We start from the raw sequence: 23,506 nt of genomic DNA, 5'->3' as shown, positions 1-23,506 counted from the left end.
GAAAAGTAATCCCAACCAGTGTGACCAAGCACAGGTCAAGAAGAGCCACTCTGCTGGGGTATCCTAGGTCTCCTAGGGAAGGTGGGTAATGATCAGGGAGCGAGAGGGAGAGATTCTGCCTGACCTGGTGGAGGAACTGATATAGAAGAAGGTGCCCCCTGCCCACCTTCTCTAAGTGTCCTAGACACATCATTTCCTCTGATGTCTTCTCATCGTAGGCTTCACAATCATCATGTCAGCCATCCTAAACCAAAAAAGGAGTCTCATTTGGAGAATTACTCAGGAGACAGGACCACATGTCCCGTTCCCCCCGCCAAAGCTCTTATTTCCCTTTGGACAAACTTGGCCCTAGCCTCTGTGAATATGCTCAAGGTGAGTTGATTCCTGGGACCCAGAGCCCATCTGCAGCCCCCAGATCTGGGACACAGGTGGCAGTGCCTGAGCTGAGCTTCTGCTCGGAGGCCCGGTCCAGCAGTGGAAGGACACGCAGGTCACTGCTCTCCCTCCGATCTGCAATCTGGGGACATGGCTCTGACTGTGGTTCCGAACAGGGCTTGGATTGGTAAAGACAGAGATCATGACACCAGATGGGAGGCAAAGGGCCAGACTGAAGCCACTGACCTGGAGGACAAGAGGAGGCGAGGGTCTGAGCAGTGTGGTGGGTGGAGTTGACAGGACTCGGTGTCTGATTGGCTGGGTGGGTGGGTGGGTGAGAAAGAGCACAGTGACTTAGGTGACAAAAAGACACAGTTTCCATTCGATGACTTGGTAATTTTTGGTCCCACACTGCACGTTGTAGGATCCTAGTTCCCCAACTATGCGTGGACCCCGTGACTGCTGCAGTGGAGTGGAGGAGCGCTAACCTCTGGACCACCAAGGAATTTCCTCTAACCAGTAACCTGAGTGGGTGAGGGCTTTCCTCATCAGAAGGACCTACAAGAACAGCAATGTCAAGGGGGAAACCAATAAGTTTGAGTTTGAGGTGTTCCTGGGAAGCCCCAGCACAGATGTCCAGAAAAAGGACCATTGTCTCTATGGGTTTCCAGGGAAGGGAGAACAGCTTCTAGGCTGGAAATTGAGATGTAGGTCGAACAACAAGTAGTAATCATTAAAGATAAAAGAGCCTGCAATCATCCATGGAGGACTGTGCAGAGGGGAGAGAGGAGGGGCAGGGCCAAAGGCCAGAAAACGCCCAGGTGTGGGGCTGAGCGGGCTGGTTGGCGGAGCAGAAGCAAAGGAGCTGTACAGGAGCCTGAGAAGCAGCCAGCATGCCCTCGGAGGGGTCAGAAGGTGAGGAGGTCAAAACAGGCAAGAGTTTTCCATAGGGACTAGTCAGAGGGGACCAATGCCACCCAGAGGTCCAGAAAGTAGGGGCTGGAAGGGCCTGTGGCTTCTGCCTCAGCAGATGGAGGGGAATGGGATGAGGAGGGACTCAGGGGGAAGGGAAGCTGACCCTGGAAAGGGAGAGCTCTCCTTGGAGGATGGTGCCTGGAAGGAACAGACCCAGGGAAGACACCCCCAGGAGAGGCAGTGTGCTGGATTCGACTTAGCGAGAGGACCCCCTTCTGGAGGGGGCCAGTAGGGGTAGGTTTCCCTTAAAACAGGTAAAGGGTCTGTAGAAATAATGAGCCCATTTTCACTGCCAAATCCAGTCAAAGAAACTGTCAAGGAGTGCCAAGAAACCTTTTTCTTCCTTAGGGGTTTAATTTTCTCCCATCCCACCACGCTCTGTATAAAGTTTACAAGGATCATCTAAGCAATTATCTCATCAGCGCACCTAGGACCAAGGGAACTATTTTGGGTAGGATTTTGCTTTAATCAGCAACTGACTTTCCCAAGTGTTACGTGTTCATTAAATACAGTGATGCTCTGGGACTTCCCTGGTGGCCCAGTGGTTCACACGCTGGGCCCCCACTGCAGGAGGGGTAAAGGACACTCTCACCCTGGCACTTCCTTGCTTAGAATCCTTCCATGGCTCCCCATTTCCCTTAGGGTAACCATGGATTGCAAGCACCTGCCTTCTCTGCCCCTGCTTGTCCCTCCAGGCTCTGCTCTCAGCCCACACACCCGTCAGTGAACCTGGGGACTTGCATGGTGTTACCTTGTCACTTCCTGGCCTTTGAACATGTTGTTCTCTCTTCCTGGAAACTTGTCACCACTCACTTTCTTCTCCTATGGCCAGCTCTATCCATCAGCTTAGACATCTCATCCCTCAGGAAGCCTTCTCCAGTCCCTAAGTCCAGGTCAGAAGCCGCTGCTTTGTCCTCCTCCCACCTCCCTGAAAAAGTCCCTGATGTAATTGACTCCTGACTTGCGGCTATCACCCCTGGGGATGACATTGTGTCTTACTCCATAATGTACCCTGGTGCCTCCCAGGGCGCCTGGCACACAGGAGGCACTGGGGAAGTCTCGTCGAACGGGTGTGGGAATCCTATCCTGCAGTCACAGAGGGAGCCCTGCCTAGGGGCTGCAGGATGAGAGCCGAGGCAGGAGGGCACAGCTTCTACTGCTCACAGTTTGCCTGTGTCTCCATTTCTGGAATCCCAGTTAGGCCCCTCCTGTAAGGACATCTTGGGTGTCCCCTAATTCAGTTCCTCAAGGGCAATGGGCCCAAGTCCAAAATTTGTGCCCTTGTGGACAGGAGTTCTTTCAGAACCTGACGTCCTGGGTTACCCTTCCCTCCTTTGGCAATCCAGCCAGCCTCAAGTTATGAAGGAGAGAGCGGGTGGGGTGCATGGCTGGAGGTCCAGCCTCCTGATCTCAGTGAGCTGATAAGCTCACTATCTACATGTCTACTGAGGCCTGGGCCAGGGGAGTCATCCCTAGACAGCCATAGAGAGACACAACCATAGTCCCTGTTCCACATCAAAGCTGTGAGCGACCATCCGGACACACTCACAAGCACACTCACCACTGTAAACACTCACTGCCTTGGTCTGGACATGGTTTCAAAGCAATGACTTGCAAGTTATTCTGTCCGGGCAGGGGAGGGGTTGACACCACATTCCTTTATTCTGAAAGAAAAAACTCCTTTATTCCTTTGCCTCCAGCACTGACTCCCCTGCAACTGACCATAAAAAGGAGCCAGGAGGAGGTAAGAAACAATAGCATACAAATCTCATGGAGAAGTTCAGTGACTCAGGTCAGAGAAAGAAAAGGCATCAGGTCAGTATCGGAACCATGCGGCCGCAGCACCCATTTTTGTCCTCTGTCCCAGTCTTCAGCCTCTCCTTCTCCTCAGTCACTGTCCTCTGCACTCTGGCCTCCACCTTGGCTCATGTTATAAGTTCATGCACCCGCCACCCTCTCTCCTGGCTGAGGGCTTTCTCCCTGTTCTTTGAAACCTAGCTTCTCTCCAGCTCACTGATTCATCTGCATCCACTGTTGACCCAGCAGGGAACCTGGGTTTGGAGCAATGCAGAAAGGAGCAGAAGCTTCTGTGCTGTGTGAGCCCCCTGGATGTGACTCCCTCAGGCCAGAAGCCGAGTAGCTTCTAAAATCTGTTTCCTGTCCTTCACCTCCCAGCCCTGCCTGGGCTTCCAGCAGGTGGAAGTCACCCCTCCCCATTGCTTCTCATTCCCCCTCCTTGAAGAGAGACAGACAGAGAGAGTGAGCCATAGACAAAGAGAGACTGACTGAGGTTTAATGTTTTCCTTGGAGACGTACAGACAAGAAGAGCCAAAGAGGTCATCAGTCAGTCAGTCAGGTCAGTTCAGTCACTCAGTCATGTTCAACTCTCCACAAATTCATGAACTGCAGCACGCCACGCCTCCCTGTCCATCACCAACTCCCGGACTCTACCCAAACTCATATCCATTGAGTCGGTGATGCTATCCAACCATCTCATCCTCTGTCATCCCCTTCTCCTCCTGCCCTCAATCTTTCCCAGCATCAGGGTCTTTTCAAATGAGTCAGCTCTTCGCATCAGGTGGAGTTTCACATCAGTATTGCAGTTTTAGCTTCAACATCAGTCATTCCAATGAACTTTTAGGATGGACTGGTTGGATCTCCTTGCAGTCCAAGGTTCTCTCAAGAGTCTTCTCCAACACCACAGTTCAAAAGCATCAATTCTTCAGTGCTCAGCTTTCTTTATAGTCCAACTCTCACATCCATACATGACTACTGGAAAAACCATAGCATGGGGTCACCTGAGACCACACCTATTTCTCTGGGTCTCAAATATTTGAGAAAATTGAGTCCCTGGGCTCATCTCTCAACACAGTTTATCCTCCCCCATTCTACCCTATCCAAAATGACAACTTATTAATAGTTTAAAGAATGAAGTCAGGTCTTGTATGGGACCATTTATTATTTGAATAATAATAAATGAATAGATAATACAGTCTATGGCTCAAAGTTTTTAAAAGGGCTTATACTACTAAGTACCCCCTCCTGAGTCCCTTCCACCTGGATGCCCTCCAGAGGCAGCCAGTGTCACGCATGTCTTCTGAATATGCATCTATAAGATATGGAAATATGTACTCATATGACCTTTCCTTTAGAACACAAAAGGTGGTCCCCTATACACACTTCTGTACCTTGCCTTGCTCTTTAGAAGATTAATTTCTAGAAAGAAATATGACTGGTTTTACAGCTGCGTAATATTGGTTTGTAAGACTGTATTCAGTTCAGTTCAGTTCAGTCGCTCAGTCGTGTCCAACTCTTTGCGGCCCCATGAATTGCAGCACGCCAGGCCTCCCTGTCCATCACCAACTCCCAGAGTTCACTCAGACTCGCGTCCATGAAGTCAGTGATGCCATCCAGCCATCTCATCCTCTGTCGTCCCCTTCTTCTGCCCCCAATCCCTCCCAGCATCAGAGTCTTTTCCAATGAGTCAACTCTTCGCATGAGGTGGCCAAAGTACAGGAGCTTCAGCTTTAGCATTATTCCTTCCAAAGAAATCCCAGGGTTGACCTCCTTCAGAATGGACTGGTTGGATCTCCTTGCAGTCCAAGGGACTCTGAAGAGTCTTCTCCAACACCACAGTTCAAAAGCATCAATTCTTCGGTGCTCAGCCTTCTTCACAGTCCAACTCTCATATCTATACATGACTACTGGAAAAACCATAGCCTTGACTGGACGGACCTTAGTCAGCAAAGCAATGTCTTTGCTTTTGAATATGCTATCTAGGTTAGTCATAACTTTTCTTCCAAGGAGTAAGCATCTTTTAATTTCATGGCTGCAATCACCATCTGCAGTGATTTTGGTGCCCAAAAAATAAAGTCTGACACTGTTTCCACTGTTTCCCCATCTATTTCCCATGAAGTGATGGGACCAGATGCCATGATCTTTGTTTTCTGAATGTTGAGCTTTAAGCCAGCTTTTTTACTCTCCTCTTTTACTTTCATCAAGAGGCTTTTTAGTTCCTCTTCACTTTCTGTCATAAGGGTGGTGTCATCTGCATATCTGAGGTTAATGAATCTTCTAGGAAAGACATTTCTATAATTTCCAATCTCTGGATATTTGTAAAGAGACCCTGGATCCAGACCTTTTCCATCCACATCTCCACAGGGACAGCCTGTGGGGGAGGCTCCACCCCCAGACGCCCTGGCTCCTTTGCATGGTCACACGTGATTGGACAACCCCTGGCCCCATGACAGGTCTTCTTGCCTCGCTCCCTAGGTGCCCACCCAGCCTCCCCCACTGGCTCCTGCCATGTGCAGAGGCCACAGGTCACACAGAGACCTGGCACAAATGACCACTCCTCATTACCACTGTGCCCACAAAGCCACTTCAAGTGCCCCCTAGAGCTGCTGCTGTCTCCATGACCACTCCTGCAAGAGGATGCAAGACAGGGCATACAAACACATTGCCCCAGGACTGGGGAAGGGGCAGCCTCCAGACACTGGGAGGCAGATGGGGACTGTCTTCTCAAGCTAGATGTCCCTTGCATTTTCAGACTTCCACAGGCCTAGAGTCAGGAGAGGAGACCAGAGCTGAACAATGAGAGCTGAGGAACATCTGCTGAGGGCCAGGAGGTAAATACCAAGATAGACGAACAGGTAAGAACAGGAGAAGGTAGGGCAAGAAGGAAGGGAGGAAGGAGGCCCAGGATGAGCGGAAACAAGGGCCAAAGAGGCCCTTCCAACTGGACTCCTGGATTCACAGTCCTGCCAGGAATTTTGTTGGCAGCCACCCCCTTAGAGAGCCTCCATCCTCTCCTCCCATGTGAGGACTGGGGAGTCTCAGGAGAGACCTGGCATGGCCTAAAAAGATTTGAGAGTGCAGGAAACCAAAGTCAAAAGTAAAAACAAAAACAAAAACACACCAAAACCAGGAATCGATTGCTAGGTTTAATAATCATTCCAGACTCCCCACTGGCCATTCCTTTCCTCTCTGCAACAGGAATCCAGCAGGGTGGGGTCCACAGAGCTGAGACAGCCCTGTGTCAGGCAGCACAGGCTCAGGATGCTCCCAGCAGGGAGGGGAAGGCAAGGGACAGAAAGGACCCTGGAGGGTGAAGAGGGAGAAGAGCGCACAGACTCCACAGCTCCCAGCTCTTCTCTGCACATTCCCTGGCCCTGGGGCCCCAGCCACATTCCCCATCCCAGAAAACACCTAGGGGGAGAAGGTCTCGTGGAAAAAGGCAGGGAGGTCAGGGGCACAGGCAGCAACCTGGGGCAGGCAAGCCACGGAGTTCACCTCACAAGACCCAGCATCCTGGTCTTCTCGGAAGTAGATGGAGTTCGCAGAATTGATGGAGGGGTCCTCGTCAAAGAAGTTGTAGGGTCGCAGAAAGAAGCCCACACTGTTGCCCACTGTCACCATGTTGGAATGTCCTCTGCATGTGGGATGTGCAGGAAACCAGCTGTCACCCAGGCCACCAAGTCCTAGTAGGGAAAGAAAGGGGGTCATGAGGCCTGTTGCTGCTAAGGACACCTCTGCCTCCCACAGGATTCACTATGGGAACTCACCATCACTCAAGAGGGTTTTAAGTTTTAGACACATTTTCACAGTAGCCCAGAAGTCACAGCATAAAGGATAAACTTCACGTTAGGAGTAACACCAGCCTCCACTATCCCAGCCTGCAACTGCCATCTCTGACAATTCCCATCACGTCGCCATCAGCCTACCCATCCCAAGAGAAACGATGACACCCACAGGCTACTTCAACACCTCTCCTGACTCTGTGTGAGTTCCCAGACTGTAACTGAGAGGAGGTGAATGGAGGAGGGAAGATCATGTTGTGGGTGACAGAAAAGGCTGACATTTAGAAATTATTCCTTTGTATCATCTCACGCCAATCAGAATGGCTGCTATCCAAAAGTCTACTAACAATAAATACTGGAGAGGGTGTGGAGAAAAAGGAATCTTCTTACACGGTTGATGGGAATGCAAACTAGTACAGCCACTATGGAGAACAGTGTGGAGATTCCTTAAAAAACTGGAAATAGAACTGCCATATGACCCAGCAATCCCACTGCTGGGCGTACACACCGAGGAAATCAGAATTGAAAGAGACACGTGTACCCCAATGTTCATCACAGCACTGTTTAAATAGCCAGGACACGGAAGCAGCCTAGATGTCCATCAGCAGACGAATGGATAAGAAAGCTGTGGTACATATACACAATGGAATATTACTCAGCTATTAAAAAGAATACATTTGAATCAGTTCTAATGAGGTGGATGAAACTGGAGCCTATTATACAGAGTGAAGGAAGCCAGAAAGTAAAACACCAATATAGTGCACAAATATATATGGAATTTAGAAAGATGGTAATGATAACCCTATATGCGAGACAGCAAAAGAGACACAGATGTATAGAACAGTCTTTTGGACTCTGTGGGAGAAGGTGAAGGTGGGATGATTTGAGAGAATAGCACTGAAACATGTATATTATCATATGTGAAACAGATCACCAGTCCAGGTTCGCTGCATGAGACAGGGTGCTCAGGGCTGGTGCACTGGTATGACCCAGAGGGATGGGATGGGGAGGGAGCTGGTAGGGGGATTCCGGATGGGAAACACCATACACCCATGGCTGATCCATGTCAATGTATTGCAAAACCACTACAATATTGTAAAGTAATTAGACTCCAATTGAAATAAATTTTAAAAAAATAAAATAAAATATAAAAATAAATTTTTAAAAAATAAATAAAAAGAAATTAATCCTTGAGTGGTGAAGACAGAAGCAGAGAAGTTTTAGGTATAAGAGATGCAGTCTTCACTGGTCATTCCAGCCCTTCTGACCCTGGGGCCCTTAAAGGACTCAGTCCACAGAGCTGAGACTGAGAGAGCTGCTGCCTCTCGAGGAAAGGCTGAAGCCTCAGCCAGTGTGTGCAGATGAACTCCCAGCTTAGGAAGCTTCCCTCCACAGGTAGAGGATAGAAGCAGGAGTCAGCTCAGCCCTCCAGGTGAACACGGGTTTTCAGGCGCCACCCAAGAGAAGGTGGGGCTGATCTCTGTGTCCCCCACACCTCTCTCATCTCCCACAGTCAGATGACCTTTCCAGCAATGGTCTCATTGTTGACAAAGTCAACAAAGACCACGGTAGGAGTCTAGGGGTCATTCTGATTGAAGATGCTGGAGCTGCTGGGCTCTGTCTCCTTCCTCTGGGTCACAGCCAGCTGGTACCTAGAGATGCTCTGGTCAGGAGTCCATGGTCACTGTCCCTGTCCTGGTGCCTGATCATCATGGAAGGGAGCCGAGCCCACGGACCCCAGGTTTCCCCTCCCGGAGGAGAAGGGAGGAGCGACAGCTGGTCAGGCAGCTGCCCTGCCCCCTCTGGAGTCTGCCTGCTCCTGGCTTCAGACTAGGAGCCAAAGACAAGGCCAGACTGAATGTGTCCCTTGCTTCCCACCTCTCACCCAAAGATGTCCCCAATCTTTCAGGCCCCTTACTGCAATCCGTGCCTGCCCTGGGGTGTCTTACCTCCCACGTCCAGATCCACCTTGTAGTGGGCACTGTGGGTGTGGACAGTCCCCAGTGTGTTCTCCCGAACCTGGTTTCCATATCTTCGGGCAGCACCAAAGTGGAACACTGAACTGAAGAAGCCCGTGGCATGGAATTTGACTTGAATGGCCCCATTGGAGTGAAAGATCACATCCCACACATAGTCATAGTTGAACAAGGTTGAAACAGATCTGAAGACCAGCATTGTCTCCACAAAAACCCCAAACAGTGAGAAAACACATCTGAGTGGTGTTGCCTCAGGGGCAGGCCCTTGTTCTGCTCAAAAGCAAAAGGGCATTGTAGAGGGTCCTGGGGCCTTGGGACTCCAGAAGGAAGTGCCAGTCCACATAGGTGGCCAGATAGGGGCAGTCGACGCAGCGGGTCAGGGGCGTGGCAAACTTGCCCAGACCAAATCCTCGATCCATGTAGCGGTTCACCATTGCGAGTAGGGTATTCCCACCATAGACAACCAGGACCTCTTGCAGGCTGATCTCATAAGCCAGCCGTTCTCCCTGGAATCGAATGTCAAAGATCCTAGGACCGCTGAAAGCTCCGAGGCCAAAGGAGAAAGTCCACAATGAGGAGGTCACTCGACTGCCTTGGACACTGAAGCGGGCGCCCTGAGGATGGAACTGCAGAGGGGGAGCTGGACCCGGGGGCACCTGGGACTTCAGGGACCAGGACCCACCTGTGCCATTGTCTGGGATCACCACCACATTCACCTGGCCAGCCTCAAACTGCTCCTGCAGCTGGGCCAGACTCTCATAGTAGCGGCCCTGAAAGAACACCTTCTGGATGGTCCACTGGGCAGGGTCCAGAGCCTTGTGATCTACCAGCAGCTCCAACTCCGCAGGGTGCAGGTAGACCACAGATCCTGAAATGTTGTAGTAGAGGCCAAACCACGTGGCCCTGTCCCCTGACTGCACGCCACGGGGAGCTGTGGTCATGGTCACCAGTTTCCTTCCTCCTTGTCTGTAGGAGCAGCAGTGGTGGAGGACACCAGCAGCCTGGGGCAGCTCTCTGTCGAAGATCATCTGGTCTATGTCCAGGTACTCTCGGAGAAACACAGGGCGTCGGTAATACGGCAGGGGGCCCCCATGGCGCTCCACGGTCACATCGCGCATGTAGGAGGGCCGGGGCAGCGGCCCCACCACCAGCTCAGTCACATTGGGCTGGGGTTGTTTGCCAGAGAAGACAATGGCCAGTGCCTCCCGGGCAGGTGGGGGGCTCCCCCTGTCCAGGTGGGCCAGGGCTGCCACCTTGGGGATCAGCTGCAGCTCTACTGAGAAGACGCAGTTGTCTGAGGGTCGAGCCTGGGCTGCATCCACCAGGTCTGGCCCCAGCTTCTGGGTCAGGAAGCTCATCACAGCCATCAGCTCTTCCCGGCTCAGGTCTGCAAACAGCTGGCTCTGCCCAGGGTGTGTCCAGGGCTGGACACTGAGGGATCAGGAGAGGCAGGGGGGAGACAGGCTGGGATGATATTGCTTCCCAACGCCCACCTCACTCCCAGAACCACCTTCCTCCCTGCCCATCACCAGAGGAATCCACAAGTACAGAAAAATGAAGATGAACATCGCTACAGCTCTGGCTGTCTTCAGGCTCTTGATTTGGAGTGCAGCATGCATGATGGACAGACCGGCAGAACCGGGTGCACAGAGCCTCCTTCAGTGTCTGTAGGTTCCTGTCTTTGAGTTGTGCTCAGGGCATCGCATTATTGTACACTAAGGACAAGCAGCCGAGGAAGGAGGGTTGGCAGTGGTTGGAGGTTGAAGCGGGGCAGGAATCAGGCCAGGCTCAGAAGATGCAGCTGCGGTTATAACCTGAATTTTAAGTGGCCTATGTCAGCCTGTGTCCTCCTGTTTCAAATCAAACATTCAGCTTCACTGTTGGGGAACAACAGTGGGATGAGTATGGGAGACACAGCTGGAGGGAGGAAGTGGTAGAAGTGACGGGTCCCAGGCCTCTTTTTCTACTCTTGATGGAACCTTGCTCCCTGCTACATGGCTGCAAGCAAAACTCCTGTGTTCAGCCATCCAGCCAGATTCCGCCTTCCTTCCTCTAGTCCATGAAGCCCTCTGATGAGGGCTCCCATGCAGCAGCCAGAACCCTAATGGCACACAGAGGAGCCTGGAGAGTCATGCTGAGAACACCGATCACCTGTGGGGAGCTGGGGGAGCTGAAGAGCTGAGCCCGGTCAACATCGTGGAGGTCCTGAACTCCCTGAGTCACTAGAGGAGAGCCTGAGGGGAGTGAATCCATTCAGCAGCTGGAGCGGGCGGGAAGTTGCAGCTTACAGAGACCCCCCACCCCCCGCCCCCCGAGCAGAACTGATGGACCACATCAGATGTCAGGGGCATAACACCCTGGCTCTGAATTTAACCTCGCTGTCCACAGCCTTCATCCCCAGGAAACCCTTTTCCAGAATGCTGCAGAAGCAGAGAGCAAAGCCATCTCCATTGTCAGGCAGGTGATGTGACGTAGACACCATCTTCTCTTCAGCCAGGTCCTGAGGGAACCAGGAGAGACTGAGGATCCAGAGATGGGACATGCTTCCCTGGTGAACTGGGGGAAAGTCCTTTCCAGCCTGGACTTGTCCAAGACCACTTTCCTAGAAGGCACCTTAGATGACCTTGCAGAGTATGTTTGCTGAAGGAGAATGGACAGTACATCCCAGCCAAAAGGATCAGAAGGTGCAAAGGTACCTTGAAGCACCTGGCATGGGCAGGAAATGGCCGAGGTCAGTGCATTGGGTGTGAGGTGGAGACAGGAGTCAGTGGGACAGCAGAAGAGATCAGGTCAGGAAGGCTTGTGCAGTGTGTGGGTCTTAAGCAAAGTAGGCCTTGCAGAAAGACAGGAATCTGGGCACTGTGAAATCAGGGAAATCAACCTCAGAAAGGTCAGTTCTCCAGATACCAGCTGCTTCTGCAACCAGCTCTACTTTGATATGCAAATTCCACACGCTGTTCATTTTGTGACCAACCTGGATCCTCGGACTCTTACATCAATTGTATTAATAAGAGGCCGGTGAAGTAAATCAAATGAGTTAAGTGGTACTCAAGCTGCAGCAGGAAGGAGCAAGAACAAAACAGCTTCCCTTGCTTGCCCTCTGTGGCCTGGTTCCTTCAATGAAGTAAGAGTTGGGGCAGATCCGTGGAGCGGACTGAGGGCTGGCTTAGGTGGTCTGCCCACCCATTTGGTGGTGCTGTGTGCAGGGGTCATGCCCAACACCTGCTCTTCTCTTTTCACCTCAGAAGCAGCAATACGTTTCTGTGTTTTTTGTAACTGCGGGGACTGCCCAGTGCTTGCAGATATTTTTAGTTTGTTACAGGTTGTTTGTACTCTGTTGCTCAAGGAGATATTTGTCCAGGTGCCAAGTGCAAGCACTCCAGTATAGGAACTCAGGCCCTAGCCTGTCTCAGTTTGAAATGGTTCATGTGGACTTTGTAATAAAGAGGGGACAGAATCTAAGGTCAAACCCAGCCCTGGCCCCACCGCAAGAATTTCCAGCCCAAGAACTTCATTCTGGATCCTTTGATAAGTGGTGGTGTTTCCTCCCAGCTTAGAACACATTGTCAAGAGGAACACTTTTTGTCCCGACCAGTGTTACCAATCACAGATCAAGAATGTCCACTCTGGTGGGGAATCCCCAGGTCTCTTCAGTTCAGTTCAGTTCAGTTACTCAGTCATGTCCAACTCTTTGCAACCCCATGAATTGCAGCACGCCAGGCCTCCCTGTCCATCACCAGCTCCTGGAGTTCACTCAAACTCATGTCCATCGAGTCGGTGATGCCATCCAGCCATCTCATCTGCTGTCATCCCCTTCTCCTCCTGCCCCAAATCCCTCCCAGCATCAGACTCTTTTCCAATGAATTAACTCTTTGCATGAGGTGGCCAAAGTATTGGAGTTTCAGCTTTAGCATCAGTCCTTGCAGTGAACACCCAGGACTGATCTCCTTTAGGATGGAGTGGTTGGATCTCCTTGCAGTCCAAGGGACTCGCAAGAGTCTTCTCTAATACCACAGTTCAAAAGCATCAATTCGCTGACGTTCAGCTTTCTTCAGAGTCCAACTCTCACATCCCTACATGACCACTGGAAAAACAGCCTTGACTAGATGGACCTTTGTTGGCAAAGTAATGTCTCTGCTTTTGAATATGCTGTCTTGGTTGGTCATGACTTTCCTTCCAAGAGGAGAGGGAGTAATGATCAGGGAGTGGGAGGGAGAGCTTTGGCCGGACCTTGAGGAGGAACTGATATAGCAGAAGGTGCCCCTCTGCCCACCTTCTCTAGAAGCGTCTTGCTGTCACATGGCTTCCTCTGAATTCGTGTCATCCTAGGCTTCACCATCACCATATCACACACCGTAAACAACTGTTTAAAGGTGTTCCTGTTGGACAGTTACTCAGGGGAAAGGAGCTACACATCCTGCTTCCTCCAGTAAGTCTTATTTCCCTTTGGACAAACTTGCCCGCAGCCTGTGTAAATGTGCTGAAGGTGACTGGATTCCAGGGAGCCAGGTGCCATCCCCAGTCCCCAGGCTGGGCCCCAGAACGTGCTGCCTGAGCCTGTCTGCAGTCTCGGAGTCCCCATGAGGCCAGTGGAACCGCCCCGGATGCCCAGGTCACTGTACTCTGATCTGCACCCCAGGGGTACAGCTCTGGCTTCAATGCTGAGAGAGCATCAAGTGTGTGAAAGACAGAAGCGAGGACACCGACAGGAGGCAAAGGGTCAGATGAGGCCAGTGACCTCCGGGACAGAGAAGTGAGGAATCTGAGCAATGTGGCCGGGGGTGTTGACAGGACGTGGTGTCTGACTGGGTGGGTGCGTGAGAAAGGATACAGACTCTTTGGTGACACAAGGACACCAGGTTTCCATTGGGTGACTTGGGAGGGTGAGGGGCTTTCTCCGGAAGAAGGACCTACAAGAGGAGCAGCAAGTTGAAGGAGGATTCCAACAAGTTTGAGGTGAGGTTCCTGTGGGAAGCCCCAGCACACATGCCCAGAAAAAGGGGCATTGGGTCTAAAGGTTTCAAAGGCCAGAGAACAGCCTCTAGGCTAGAAATAAAGATTTGTGTCAGTCCATGGGGTTGCTAAGAGTCGGACACGACTGAGCAACTTCACTTTCGCTTTTCACTTTCATGCATTGGAGAAGGAAATGGCAACCCACTCCAGTGTTCTTGCCTGGAGAATCCCAGGGACGGGGGAGCCTGGTGGGCTGCCATCTATGGGGTCACACAGGATCGGACACGACTGAAGCGACCTAGCATCAGCAGCAGCAGTACCAGCACAAAAGGTAGTCACTGGCTCAGATGATAACGAATCTGCCTGCGATATGGGAGACCTAGGTTTGATCCCTGGGTTGGGAAGATTCCCCAGAGAAAGAAATGACCACCCACTCCAGTATTCTTGCCTGGAGAATTCCATGGACAGAGGAGCCTGGCAGGCTACAGTCTATGGGGTGGCAAAGAATTGACATGACTGAGTGACTAACGCACGAAGATAGGAAGCCTGAGATCACCCAGAGAGGACTCTGCAGAGGGGAGAGAGGAGGAGCAGGGCCACAGTCCAGAAGATGTCCATGTGTGGGGCTGAGCAGGTTGTGGGCACAGCAGAGGCCAAGGGGCTTGCATAGGAGGCTAAGAAGCAGCCAGCATGCCCTCAGAGGGGTCAGATTGGGAGGAGGTCACGACAGGAGAGAGTTTTCACTGGGGATAATCAGAGAGGACTAGTGCCACCCAGAAGTCCAGAAAGTGGCGGCTGGAAGGGACTGTGATTCTGCATCAGCATTTGGAAGAGCGGGATAAGGAGGGACTGGGTGGAGAAGGGAAGCTGGAGGCGGGAAAAGTAGAGCTCTCCTTGGAGGAAGGCATCTGAGAAGCACAAGCTGAGGGAAGACCCTGTCCTGGAGAGTCAGGGTCCTGGCAGAGAATTAACAAGAGGTGAGTCAAGAGCCAGTCAAGAGGGAGAGATCGAAAGGGAAGGGAGAGGGTTGGATAAATGAGAGAGAACCTTTTGGGAGCAGCTGGAGGGGTGGGTTTCCCCTTAAAACAAGTAAACAGGCTGTAGAATTAACGAGCCCATTCTCACTGATAGGTGCTGTGCTAAGTTGATTCGAGTCCGACTCTTCACGACCCTATGGACTGCAGTTCGCCAAGCTCGTCTGTCCTTGGGATTCTCCAGGCAAGAATACTGGAAACGGTAGCTGATTCTCACTGGTAAGTCTCATTAGAGAAGTTGTCAGCAGGACCTCATACACCTTTTTTATTTGGTTAAGGGTATCCCCTTTTTCCAAACCCACCAAGCATTGTTTAAGGTATACAAGGATCTTCTACATAATTATTAATATCTCATCACCACACAAACTACTACTGATTTTTGGCTGGGATTTTACCTTAATCAGTAACTGAACCTGCCAGGTGGTAAGTGCTCCTAAATATAGCAATGCCTGGGACTTCTCGGATGGTCCAGTGGGTAACATTCCCCTGCTCCCAGTGCAGGGGCCTTGTTTAAATCCCTGGTTGGGGAACCAGGTCCCACATGCTACAGCTAAGATTGAAGATCCTTCATGCCACAGCCAAAGAAAGAAAGAAAGAAAAATATTAGAAAACAACAATAACAACAACAACACTTTAAAAAAAGCTGTAAGCGAGCATACACACACACTCACAGGCACACTCACCACTTGCAAACACTCACAGCCTAGGTCTGGACATGGGACTCAAGGCAATGACTTGCAACTTATTCAACCAGAGTAAGGGAGGGGTGGACACCGCATTTCTTCCTCTTGCCTCCAGCACTGACTATTGTGCAAGGGATCAGAAACAGGAGCCAAGAGGAGGTGGAGTCAACAGCAAAAGCTCGTCATGGAGAAGTTCAATGACTCAGATCAGAGAAAGAAGAGGCATCAAGTCAGTATCTGAGCCACAGAGGCCACAGCACCCATTTTTCTCCTCTGTCTCGTCTTTAGCCTCTCTTTCCCTCCGTCTCTGTCCTCTGTCACTCTGACTTTCATTTCAGGTCATGTTATAAATTCACCCACCCAGCACTGGCCCTCTCTCCTGACTGAGGGCTTTCTCCCTGTTCTTAGGAAGCTTGCTTCTGGTCAGCTCACCTTCATCCACTGTTGACCCAGTTGAGAACCTGGGCTTGGAGCAGGACAGAAAGGAGCAGAAGCTTCTGTGCTGTGTGTGCCCCCTGGATGTGACTCCCTCAGGTCAGAAGCTGAACAGCATGTGAAATCTGTTTCCTGTCCCTCACTACCCAGCCCTGCCTGGGCTTCCAGCAGGTGGAAGTCACCCTTCCCCATTGCCTCTCATTCCCCCGCTTTGAAGTGAGGCAGACAAGGAAAATGAGCAAGAGACAGCAAAAGAGATTTCTTGACATTTAACATTTTTTCCTGGAGATATACAGGCAAGAAGAGGCAAAGGGGTCACCAGAGGCCACACCTCTGTGCCATGAAGGAGACCCAGGTTCTATCCCTAGGTCAGGAAGATTCCCTGGAGAAAGAAAAGGAAACACGCTCCAGTATTCTTACCTGGAAAAGTCCATCCATGGAGGAGCCTGGTAGGCTACAGGCCATGCAGTCATAAGGAGTTAGCTATGCTTGAGTGACTAAGAACAGAGGCCATACCCATTTCTCTGGGTCTCAAACACTTGAAAAATTGAGTCCCTGGGCACAATATGCGCCCCCCACCCTACCCCTTCCCAAAAGACAAGTTACTTTAAAGAATGAAGTCAGAACTTATTTAGCCCCATTTATTATTTGAATAATAATAAATCAATATGTAATACAGTCACATGGTTCAAAATTCAAAATGTACAAAAGGATATGAAGTATCAAGTCTCCCTCCCAATTCCCTACCTCCTGGTTCCTCTTCACAGAGGCAACCAGTGTTACCCGTGTCTTCTGAATATGCATCTATAAGATATGAAAATATGGATTTATATGATCCTCCCCCATAAAACACAAATGGAGGTGCCTGGTCCACAATTCTGTGCATTGCCTTGCTCTTTAGAAGAGTAATTTGTATAAAAAGATACAGTTTTATAGCTGCAGAGTATTGTTTTGTCAAGCTGTATTAGAACTTACTTAACAAATCTTCTAGGGAAGCAGAGTTCTATTATTTCCGATCTCTGGACATTTGTGGAGAGACTCCGGATCCTGTGGGGGAGACTCCACCCCCAGAGCCCCTGGCTCATTTGCATGCTCACACGTGATTGGTCAGCCCCTCGCCCCCCGCCATGGCATGGTGTGACTTGTCTTTCTGCTTCTCACCCTTGGCTCTCACCCAGTCTCCCATGTTGGCTATTGCCAAGTTCAGAGGACACTGGTCACACCACACACCTGGCACAAAATGACCACTCCTCATTACCACTGCACCCACAAACCACCTCCAGTGCTAACTAGAGCTGCTGCTGCCTCCATGAGCATCCTCTGCAAGAGGACGCAAGACAGGCCTATACAAATGGGCAGGAAGAACTGTGGGGAAACACCCTGCCCCAGGACTGGGGGAAGGGGCAGCTCCCAGACACAGGGAGAGAGACGGGGGCTGTCCTCTCAAGCTAGATGGCCCTTGCATTTTCAGACTTCCACGGGCCTAGAGTCAGAGGATGAGACCAGAGTTGAAAAGTGAGAGCTGAGGAACATACCCTCAGGGCCGGGCAGTAAATCTCAAGAATAGGTGAGAACGGGAGGAGGTGAGGCAAGAAGGAAGAGGGAGAAGGAGGACCAGAATGAGAGGAAGCATGTGCCAAAGAGCCCCTTCCAGCTGGACTCCTGGATTCACAAGCCTGCCAGGAACCCTGACCAGGGCCTCTAGGCAACAAGCCCCAGAGAGACCCCGCATCCTCTCCTCCCAGGTGAGGACTGGGGAGTTTTAAGAGAGACCTGGCATGGCCTAAAACGATCTGGGGAAAGCAGAAAGCAAAGACCAAAAAAAGAAAATGAAAAACACCAAACCGAGGAGTCTCCTAGAAAGGTGTAACCATGACTCCACACTCTCATCTGACCATTCCTCTCCTCTGCGACAGGAACCCAGCTTGTTGGGGTGCACAGAGCTGAGAAGCCCCTGATTCAGGCAGCATAGCTTCAGGATGATCCCAGCGAGGCGGTAAGCAAGAGAGGACGATGGAGGAGAGAGAGGACCCCGGGGCGTGAGGAGGGAGAAGAGGGCACAGGCTCCTCAGTTCCTGGCCCTTCTCCCCACACTCCCAGACCCTGGAGCTCCAGTCTCATTCCCCATCCCAGGGAACACCTAGTTCTGGAAGAAGCCCGCGTGGGAGAAGTCAGGGAGATCAGGGGCACAGGCAGGAGCCTTGGGCAGGCAAGCCAGGGAGTTCACCTCACAGGACCCAGCATCCTGGTCCTCCCGGAAGTAGATGGAGTCAGCAGAATTGATGGAGGGGTCCTCGTCAAAGAAGTTGTAGGGCCGCAGGAAGAAGCCCACACCATTCCCCACTGTCACCGTGTTTGGAATGTCCTCTGCATGTGGGATGTGCAGGAAACCAGCTGTCACCCAGGCCACCAAGTCCTAGTGGGGGAAGAAAGGGTCATGAGGCCTGGTGGTGCTAAGGACACCTCTGCCTCCCACAGGATTCACTTTGGGAGTCTGCCATCACTCTCAGTTCAGTTCAGTCCAGTCACTCAGTTGTGTCTGACTCTGCGTCCCCATAAATCGCAGCACACCAGGCCTCCCTGTCCATCACCAACTTCTGAAGTTTACCCAAACTCATGTCCATCAAGTCAGTGATGTCATCCAGCCATCTCATTCTCTGTCGTCCCCTTTTCCTTTTGCCCCCAGTCCCTCCCAGCATCACCACCACTCTAGAGGGCTTTAAATCTTTAAATGTTTTTTTCATAGTAGCCTAGAAGTCAAAGCATAAATAATCAAGTTCATATTAGGAGCAACACCAGCCTCCAATGTCCCAGCCTGCAGGTGCCATTTCTGACATTTCCCAGCACATTGCCATCAGCCGACCCATCCAAAGAGAAATGGTGACAACCACAGGCTACTTCAGCACCTCCCCTGACTCTGGGAGAGTTCCCAAACTGTAACTGAAGGAAGGAGAATGGAGGAGAGCAGATCAGGTTTGGGTGACAGAAAAGTTCAGCATTTGGAAATTAATCCTTTAGTGGTGAAGACAGAAATGAAGTTTTAGGTATAAGAGAGGTGGTCTTCCCTGGTCATTCCAGCCCTTCTGAATCCTGGGGCCCTTAAAGGACTCAGTCCACAAGCAGAGACTGAGAGAGCTGCTTCCTCGAGGAAAGACTGGAGCTTAGCCAGGGTCTGCAGATGAACCCCAGCTTAGGAAGTTGCCCCCACAAGTAGTGAGCAGATCCACAAAAGCACAGAAGCAGGAGTCAGCTCAGCCCTCCAGGTGATCACGGGTTTTCAGGCCCCCCCACCAAGGGAAGGTGGGGCTGATCTCCATGTCCCCCACCCCTCCCTCATCTCCCATAGTCAGCTGACCTTTCCAGCAATTGTCTCATTGTTGATGAAGTCAGCAAAGTCCACGGTGGGAGTCCAGGGGTCATTCTGGTTGAAGACGCTGGAGCTGCTGGGCTCTGTCTCCTTCCTCTGGGTCACGGCCAGCTGGTACCTAGAGACGCTCTGGTCAGGGGTTCATGGTCACCGTCCCTGTCCTGCTGCCTGATCATCATGGAAGGGAGCTGAGCCCATGGACCTCAGCTTCCCAGTTCATCCACACCCTCACCGTGATGTCACCCTAGTGTGCAGCCGTTTTCCTGCACATCCCACATCCCACATCCCACCTAGTGTGTGGCCAACATTTTTTTTTTAAAGATACAGTACTTGGCTGATCTTTTTCTTTGTCTTTCTTTTCTTTTTGACCTGAGCCCAACATCTTTTCATGTCCTTTTCCTGTTGACCCCTTTGGATTTCATAGCATCAGGAAAACAGGAAAGACTTATCTGCCTGGGCCCTAGCCTTCCAGGGGGACCATGTGTCTACTGTAGGCCGTTTGATAACCAGGAAATGTTTTGTGCTCTTACCTCACCTTGTGTAGAATTGGAACTGGGTTCCCAATTGCCCCTCCCGACATGCGCTTCTGATCTCATCCACCCACCTCCAACAATATGCATCACCCACCTCCCCCAGCTGACCGCTCTCTCCATGGAGCTGTTCTGGGGCAGCGGCCCCCCAGCAAAGCTGACCGTCTGGATGCGATAGCCACGAGGGTGCCCCCACTTGTTGTTTTGCTTGCTGGCCAGGTACAGGTAGCGAGGGGAGGCCCCTCCCAGAGGGAAGGTGGCCTGATCCTCGGTCTCCAGCTGCTTCCGGGTCACCTGCAGCCTCTGTGTCTGGTGCTCAGGTCTCCAGGGTAACGTCGCAGGGACAAAAGCCATGTCCTCAGCCCAGACCCAGTTCTCCAGTCCTGGAGGGGTGAAAGGATGAGGAAGGGCTGGTCAGGCAGCTGCCCCACCCCACGGACTCTGGCTGCACCTGGCTTCAGAGTCGGGGCCAAAGAGAAGACCAGACTGAGTGTGTCCCCTGCTTCCCTCCCCTCATCCCAGGATCTCCACATCTTTCAGCCAAAGCTGATAACCTCTGAAATATTTCTTCAAGAATTTCACTCCTTTCTTGTTTCACACTTATTAGTGAAGACACCTGTGCTCAGGGCTGGGGACACTCTGATGAATGTAACCTTATCCTTCTGCTCTCACAGAAGTCGAAGGAAAGCCAAGCCCTAATGAGCCTACAGTGTGAGAGGAGCACATTCAATATTCACAGTTAGAGGAACCCAGGTATAGGCAGGAAGAGAGGCAGTTCTGGTCCACGTTGCAGCCTGGCCTTAAGGATGTCACCATCCGAGATGGCATGGCAAGGTATTCAAGGCTGGAGCAAAAGAGGAGCAAAAGCAAAGAAGCCCAATTTTCACCTCTTGTGTGTGTTCCCAGGGACACAGAGGGTGAGAGTGTGGCTAAAACAGCATAGGGAAGAATCTGGAAGGCAGGTGGCAGCTGCCCTCTGAAAGGACAGGCCTTGGTGGTCCTTTTGCAGTTGGGAATCCATTAGTGATGGGGAAACTGGGAAATGTGTGAGGGAGCAGGCTGTCCTGGGCTGGTAGGTCCCTCTGAGCACAGGGTGAACCCTGGAGTCGAAGTAGCAAAGAGAGAGGCCTAGCACCAGAGGGGACTGACAGTAAGGCCAGGAGATGGGTTGGAGATATCCAGCAGCAGAACAGAAAGAAAAATCTGGTGATGAAGTCAATGTGGGGAACAACAGTGAAACATCATGGACTCCTAAATATCCCATTACCTTGGCTCTCTGTGACCACCAACTCCAGAAACTTTTTGGAATATTCCACAGTATCCTCTCTATCCTTCACATTTAAATGTATTGTGCCCAGAGATGAAAACTCAAGGAGAAAGAGGGCCCACTTGCCAAGGAAATGTGCTCCTGGGGATATCCAGAGCTGGCCTACATGTGCCAGGGACTCAGCAGAATGCACCCAGATCTTCCCCAACACCAGCACTGCAGGCAGACACAGATAAGCTAAAAAAACAAATGTCTGCCTCACTCAAGTGGGACCCGTATAGGTGCCAGGGAGGGAAGAGGGCAAAGAGGACCCTTAGCCTGGATACTGTCTCTTCTCTAAGCTTAGCTGTTTCCCAAGATTTTCTGATGAGGTCATGTGGATGGAGTGTGGCATCTCTGCACCCAGCCAGTGAGCTAAGATCACAGGGAAATTCAACAGTCAATTCTCTCCCATCCAGCTAAGAGAAAGCACGAAACTCCAAAACTGCATACCCACATCTTCCTTTCTTGGGAAACCTCCATCAAACCCAAAGCAAATAGTGACAACTCCTCAACCCCCTGTCCAGAATCAATGCCTCTGCCAGCACATCTTACCTCCCACATCCAGATCCACCTTGTAGTGGGCAGTGTGGGTGTGGACGGTGCCCAGTGTGTTCTCCCGAACCTGGTTTCCGTATTTTCGGGCAGCACCAAAGAGGAACGCTGAGCTGATGTAGCCCGTGGCATGGAATTTGACTTCTATGGCCCCGTTGGGGTGGAAGACCAAATCCCACACATAGTCATAGTTGAGCAAGGTCGACACAGATCTGAAGACCAGCACTGTCTCCACAACGCCCCCAAAATAGTGGGAAACAAAATCTGAGTGGTGTCGCCTCAGGGGCAGGCCCTGGTTCTGCTCAAACACACAAAAGGCATCGTGTAGTGTCCTGGGGGCTTGGGACTCCAGAAGGAAGTGCCAGTCCACATAGGTGGCCAGATAGGGGCAGTCCACCCCTCGGGTCAGGGGCGTGGCGAACTTGCCCATGCCAAAGCAGCCATCCATATAGCGAGTGAGCATTGCTGCTGGGGTATTCCCACCATAAATAGCCACGGCCTCTTGCAGGCTGATCTCATAAGCCAGTCGTTCTCCTTGGAATCGAATGTCAAAGATCCTTGGACCACTGAAAGCTCCAAGGCCAAAGGAGAAAGTCCACAATGAGGAGGTCACTCGACTGCCCTGGACACTGAAGCGGGCGCCCTGAGGATGGAACTGCAGAGGGGGAGCCGGACCCGGGGGCACCTGGGACTTCAGGGACCAGGACCCACCTGTGCCGTTGTTCGGAATCACCACCACATTCACCTGGCCAGCCTCAAACTGCTCCTCCAGCTGGGCCAGACTCTCATAGTAGCGGCCCTGAAAGAACACCTTCTGGATGGTCCACTGGGCAGGGTCCAGAGCCTTGTGGTCTACCAGCAGCTCCAACCCCACAGGGTGCGGATAGTACCCAGCCCCTGAGATGTTGTAGTAGAGGCCAAACCACGTGGCCCTGTCCCCTGATTGCAAACCGCGGGGGGCTGTGGTCATAGTCACCAGGTTCCCTCCTCCTTGTCTGTAGGAGCAGCAGTGGTGGAGGACACCAGCAGCCTGGGGCAGCTCTCTGTCGAAGATCATCTGGTCTATGTCCAGGTACTCTCGGAGAAGCACGGGGCGTCGGTAGTAGGGCAGGGGGCCCCCATGACGCTCCACGGTCACATCCCGCATGTAGGAGGGCCGGGGCAGCGGCCCCACCAACAGCTCAGTCACGTTGGGCTGGGGTTGTTTGCCAAAGAAGACGATGGCCAGTGCCTCCCGGGCAGGTGGGGGGCTCCCCCTGTCCAGGTGGGCCAGGGCTGCCGCCTTGGGGGGCAGCTGCAGCTCTACTGAGAAGACGCAGTTGTCTGAGGGTCGGGCCTGGGCTGCATCCACCAGGTCTGGCCCCAGCTTCTGGGTCAGGAAGCTCATCACAGCCCTCAGCTCTTCCCGGCTCAGGTCTGCAAACAGCTGGCTGTGGTCAGGGTGTGTCCAAGGCTGGACACTGGGGGTTCCGGAGGGGCAGTAGTGAGGTTGGCTGGTTTCACCTCCATCTCCTCCCCTGCCAGCTAGTAAGACACACACCAAGGCAAAGATGGTGATGACAGCCAGAGCGAGGAGCACCAGGGTGGTCTTCTGGTTCATGGTCCCGTGATTACAGAGACAGAGGATTGAAGCAAACTGGAAACTTGCGTTCTCAGGCCAGCAGAAGAGGGTCTCTTCTGGCCCCTGTATTGAGGGTTCCTGGACTCTGGCTGAGGTTTTCAGTATTCCAATGCAAAG

At 51.9% G+C, this 23,506-nt stretch overlaps 1 protein-coding gene and 1 pseudogene across 4 annotated transcripts; both read right to left on the bottom strand.

The window, feature by feature from the left end:
* Positions 1-6,325: 6,325 nt before the first annotated feature.
* LOC138083003 (primary amine oxidase, lung isozyme-like) lies at positions 6,326-11,531 on the bottom strand (annotated as a pseudogene).
* Positions 11,532-16,658: 5,127 nt separating this feature from the next.
* Positions 16,659-23,498, bottom strand: LOC138084791 (amine oxidase [copper-containing] 3). 4 transcript variants are annotated; one of them, XM_068979196.1, is made up of 5 exons: positions 21,769-23,498; positions 20,005-20,290; positions 19,366-19,495; positions 18,243-18,426; positions 16,659-17,982 (listed from the first exon to the last, which is right to left on the bottom strand). In XM_068979196.1, exons 1-5 carry the CDS (start codon positions 23,366-23,368, stop codon positions 17,897-17,899), a joined length of 2,286 nt encoding a protein of 761 aa, XP_068835297.1. In that variant the 5' UTR covers positions 23,369-23,498; the 3' UTR covers positions 16,659-17,896. The 4 variants fall into 4 exon arrangements, 3 of the variants coding, with proteins under 3 accessions (XP_068835297.1, XP_068835298.1, XP_068835296.1); XM_068979197.1 differs by adding an exon at positions 20,001-20,004 and having other exon boundaries at positions 16,659-18,426; positions 20,090-20,290; XM_068979195.1 differs by having other exon boundaries at positions 16,659-18,426.
* Positions 23,499-23,506: the final 8 nt, after the last annotated feature.

Source organism: Capricornis sumatraensis, chromosome 8 (assembly GCF_032405125.1).
Source record: "Capricornis sumatraensis isolate serow.1 chromosome 8, serow.2, whole genome shotgun sequence".
Classification (NCBI taxonomy): domain Eukaryota; kingdom Metazoa; phylum Chordata; class Mammalia; order Artiodactyla; family Bovidae; genus Capricornis; species Capricornis sumatraensis.
The sequence above is the reverse complement of the archived record's forward strand: the minus strand, read 5'-3'. Positions and strand labels throughout refer to the sequence as shown.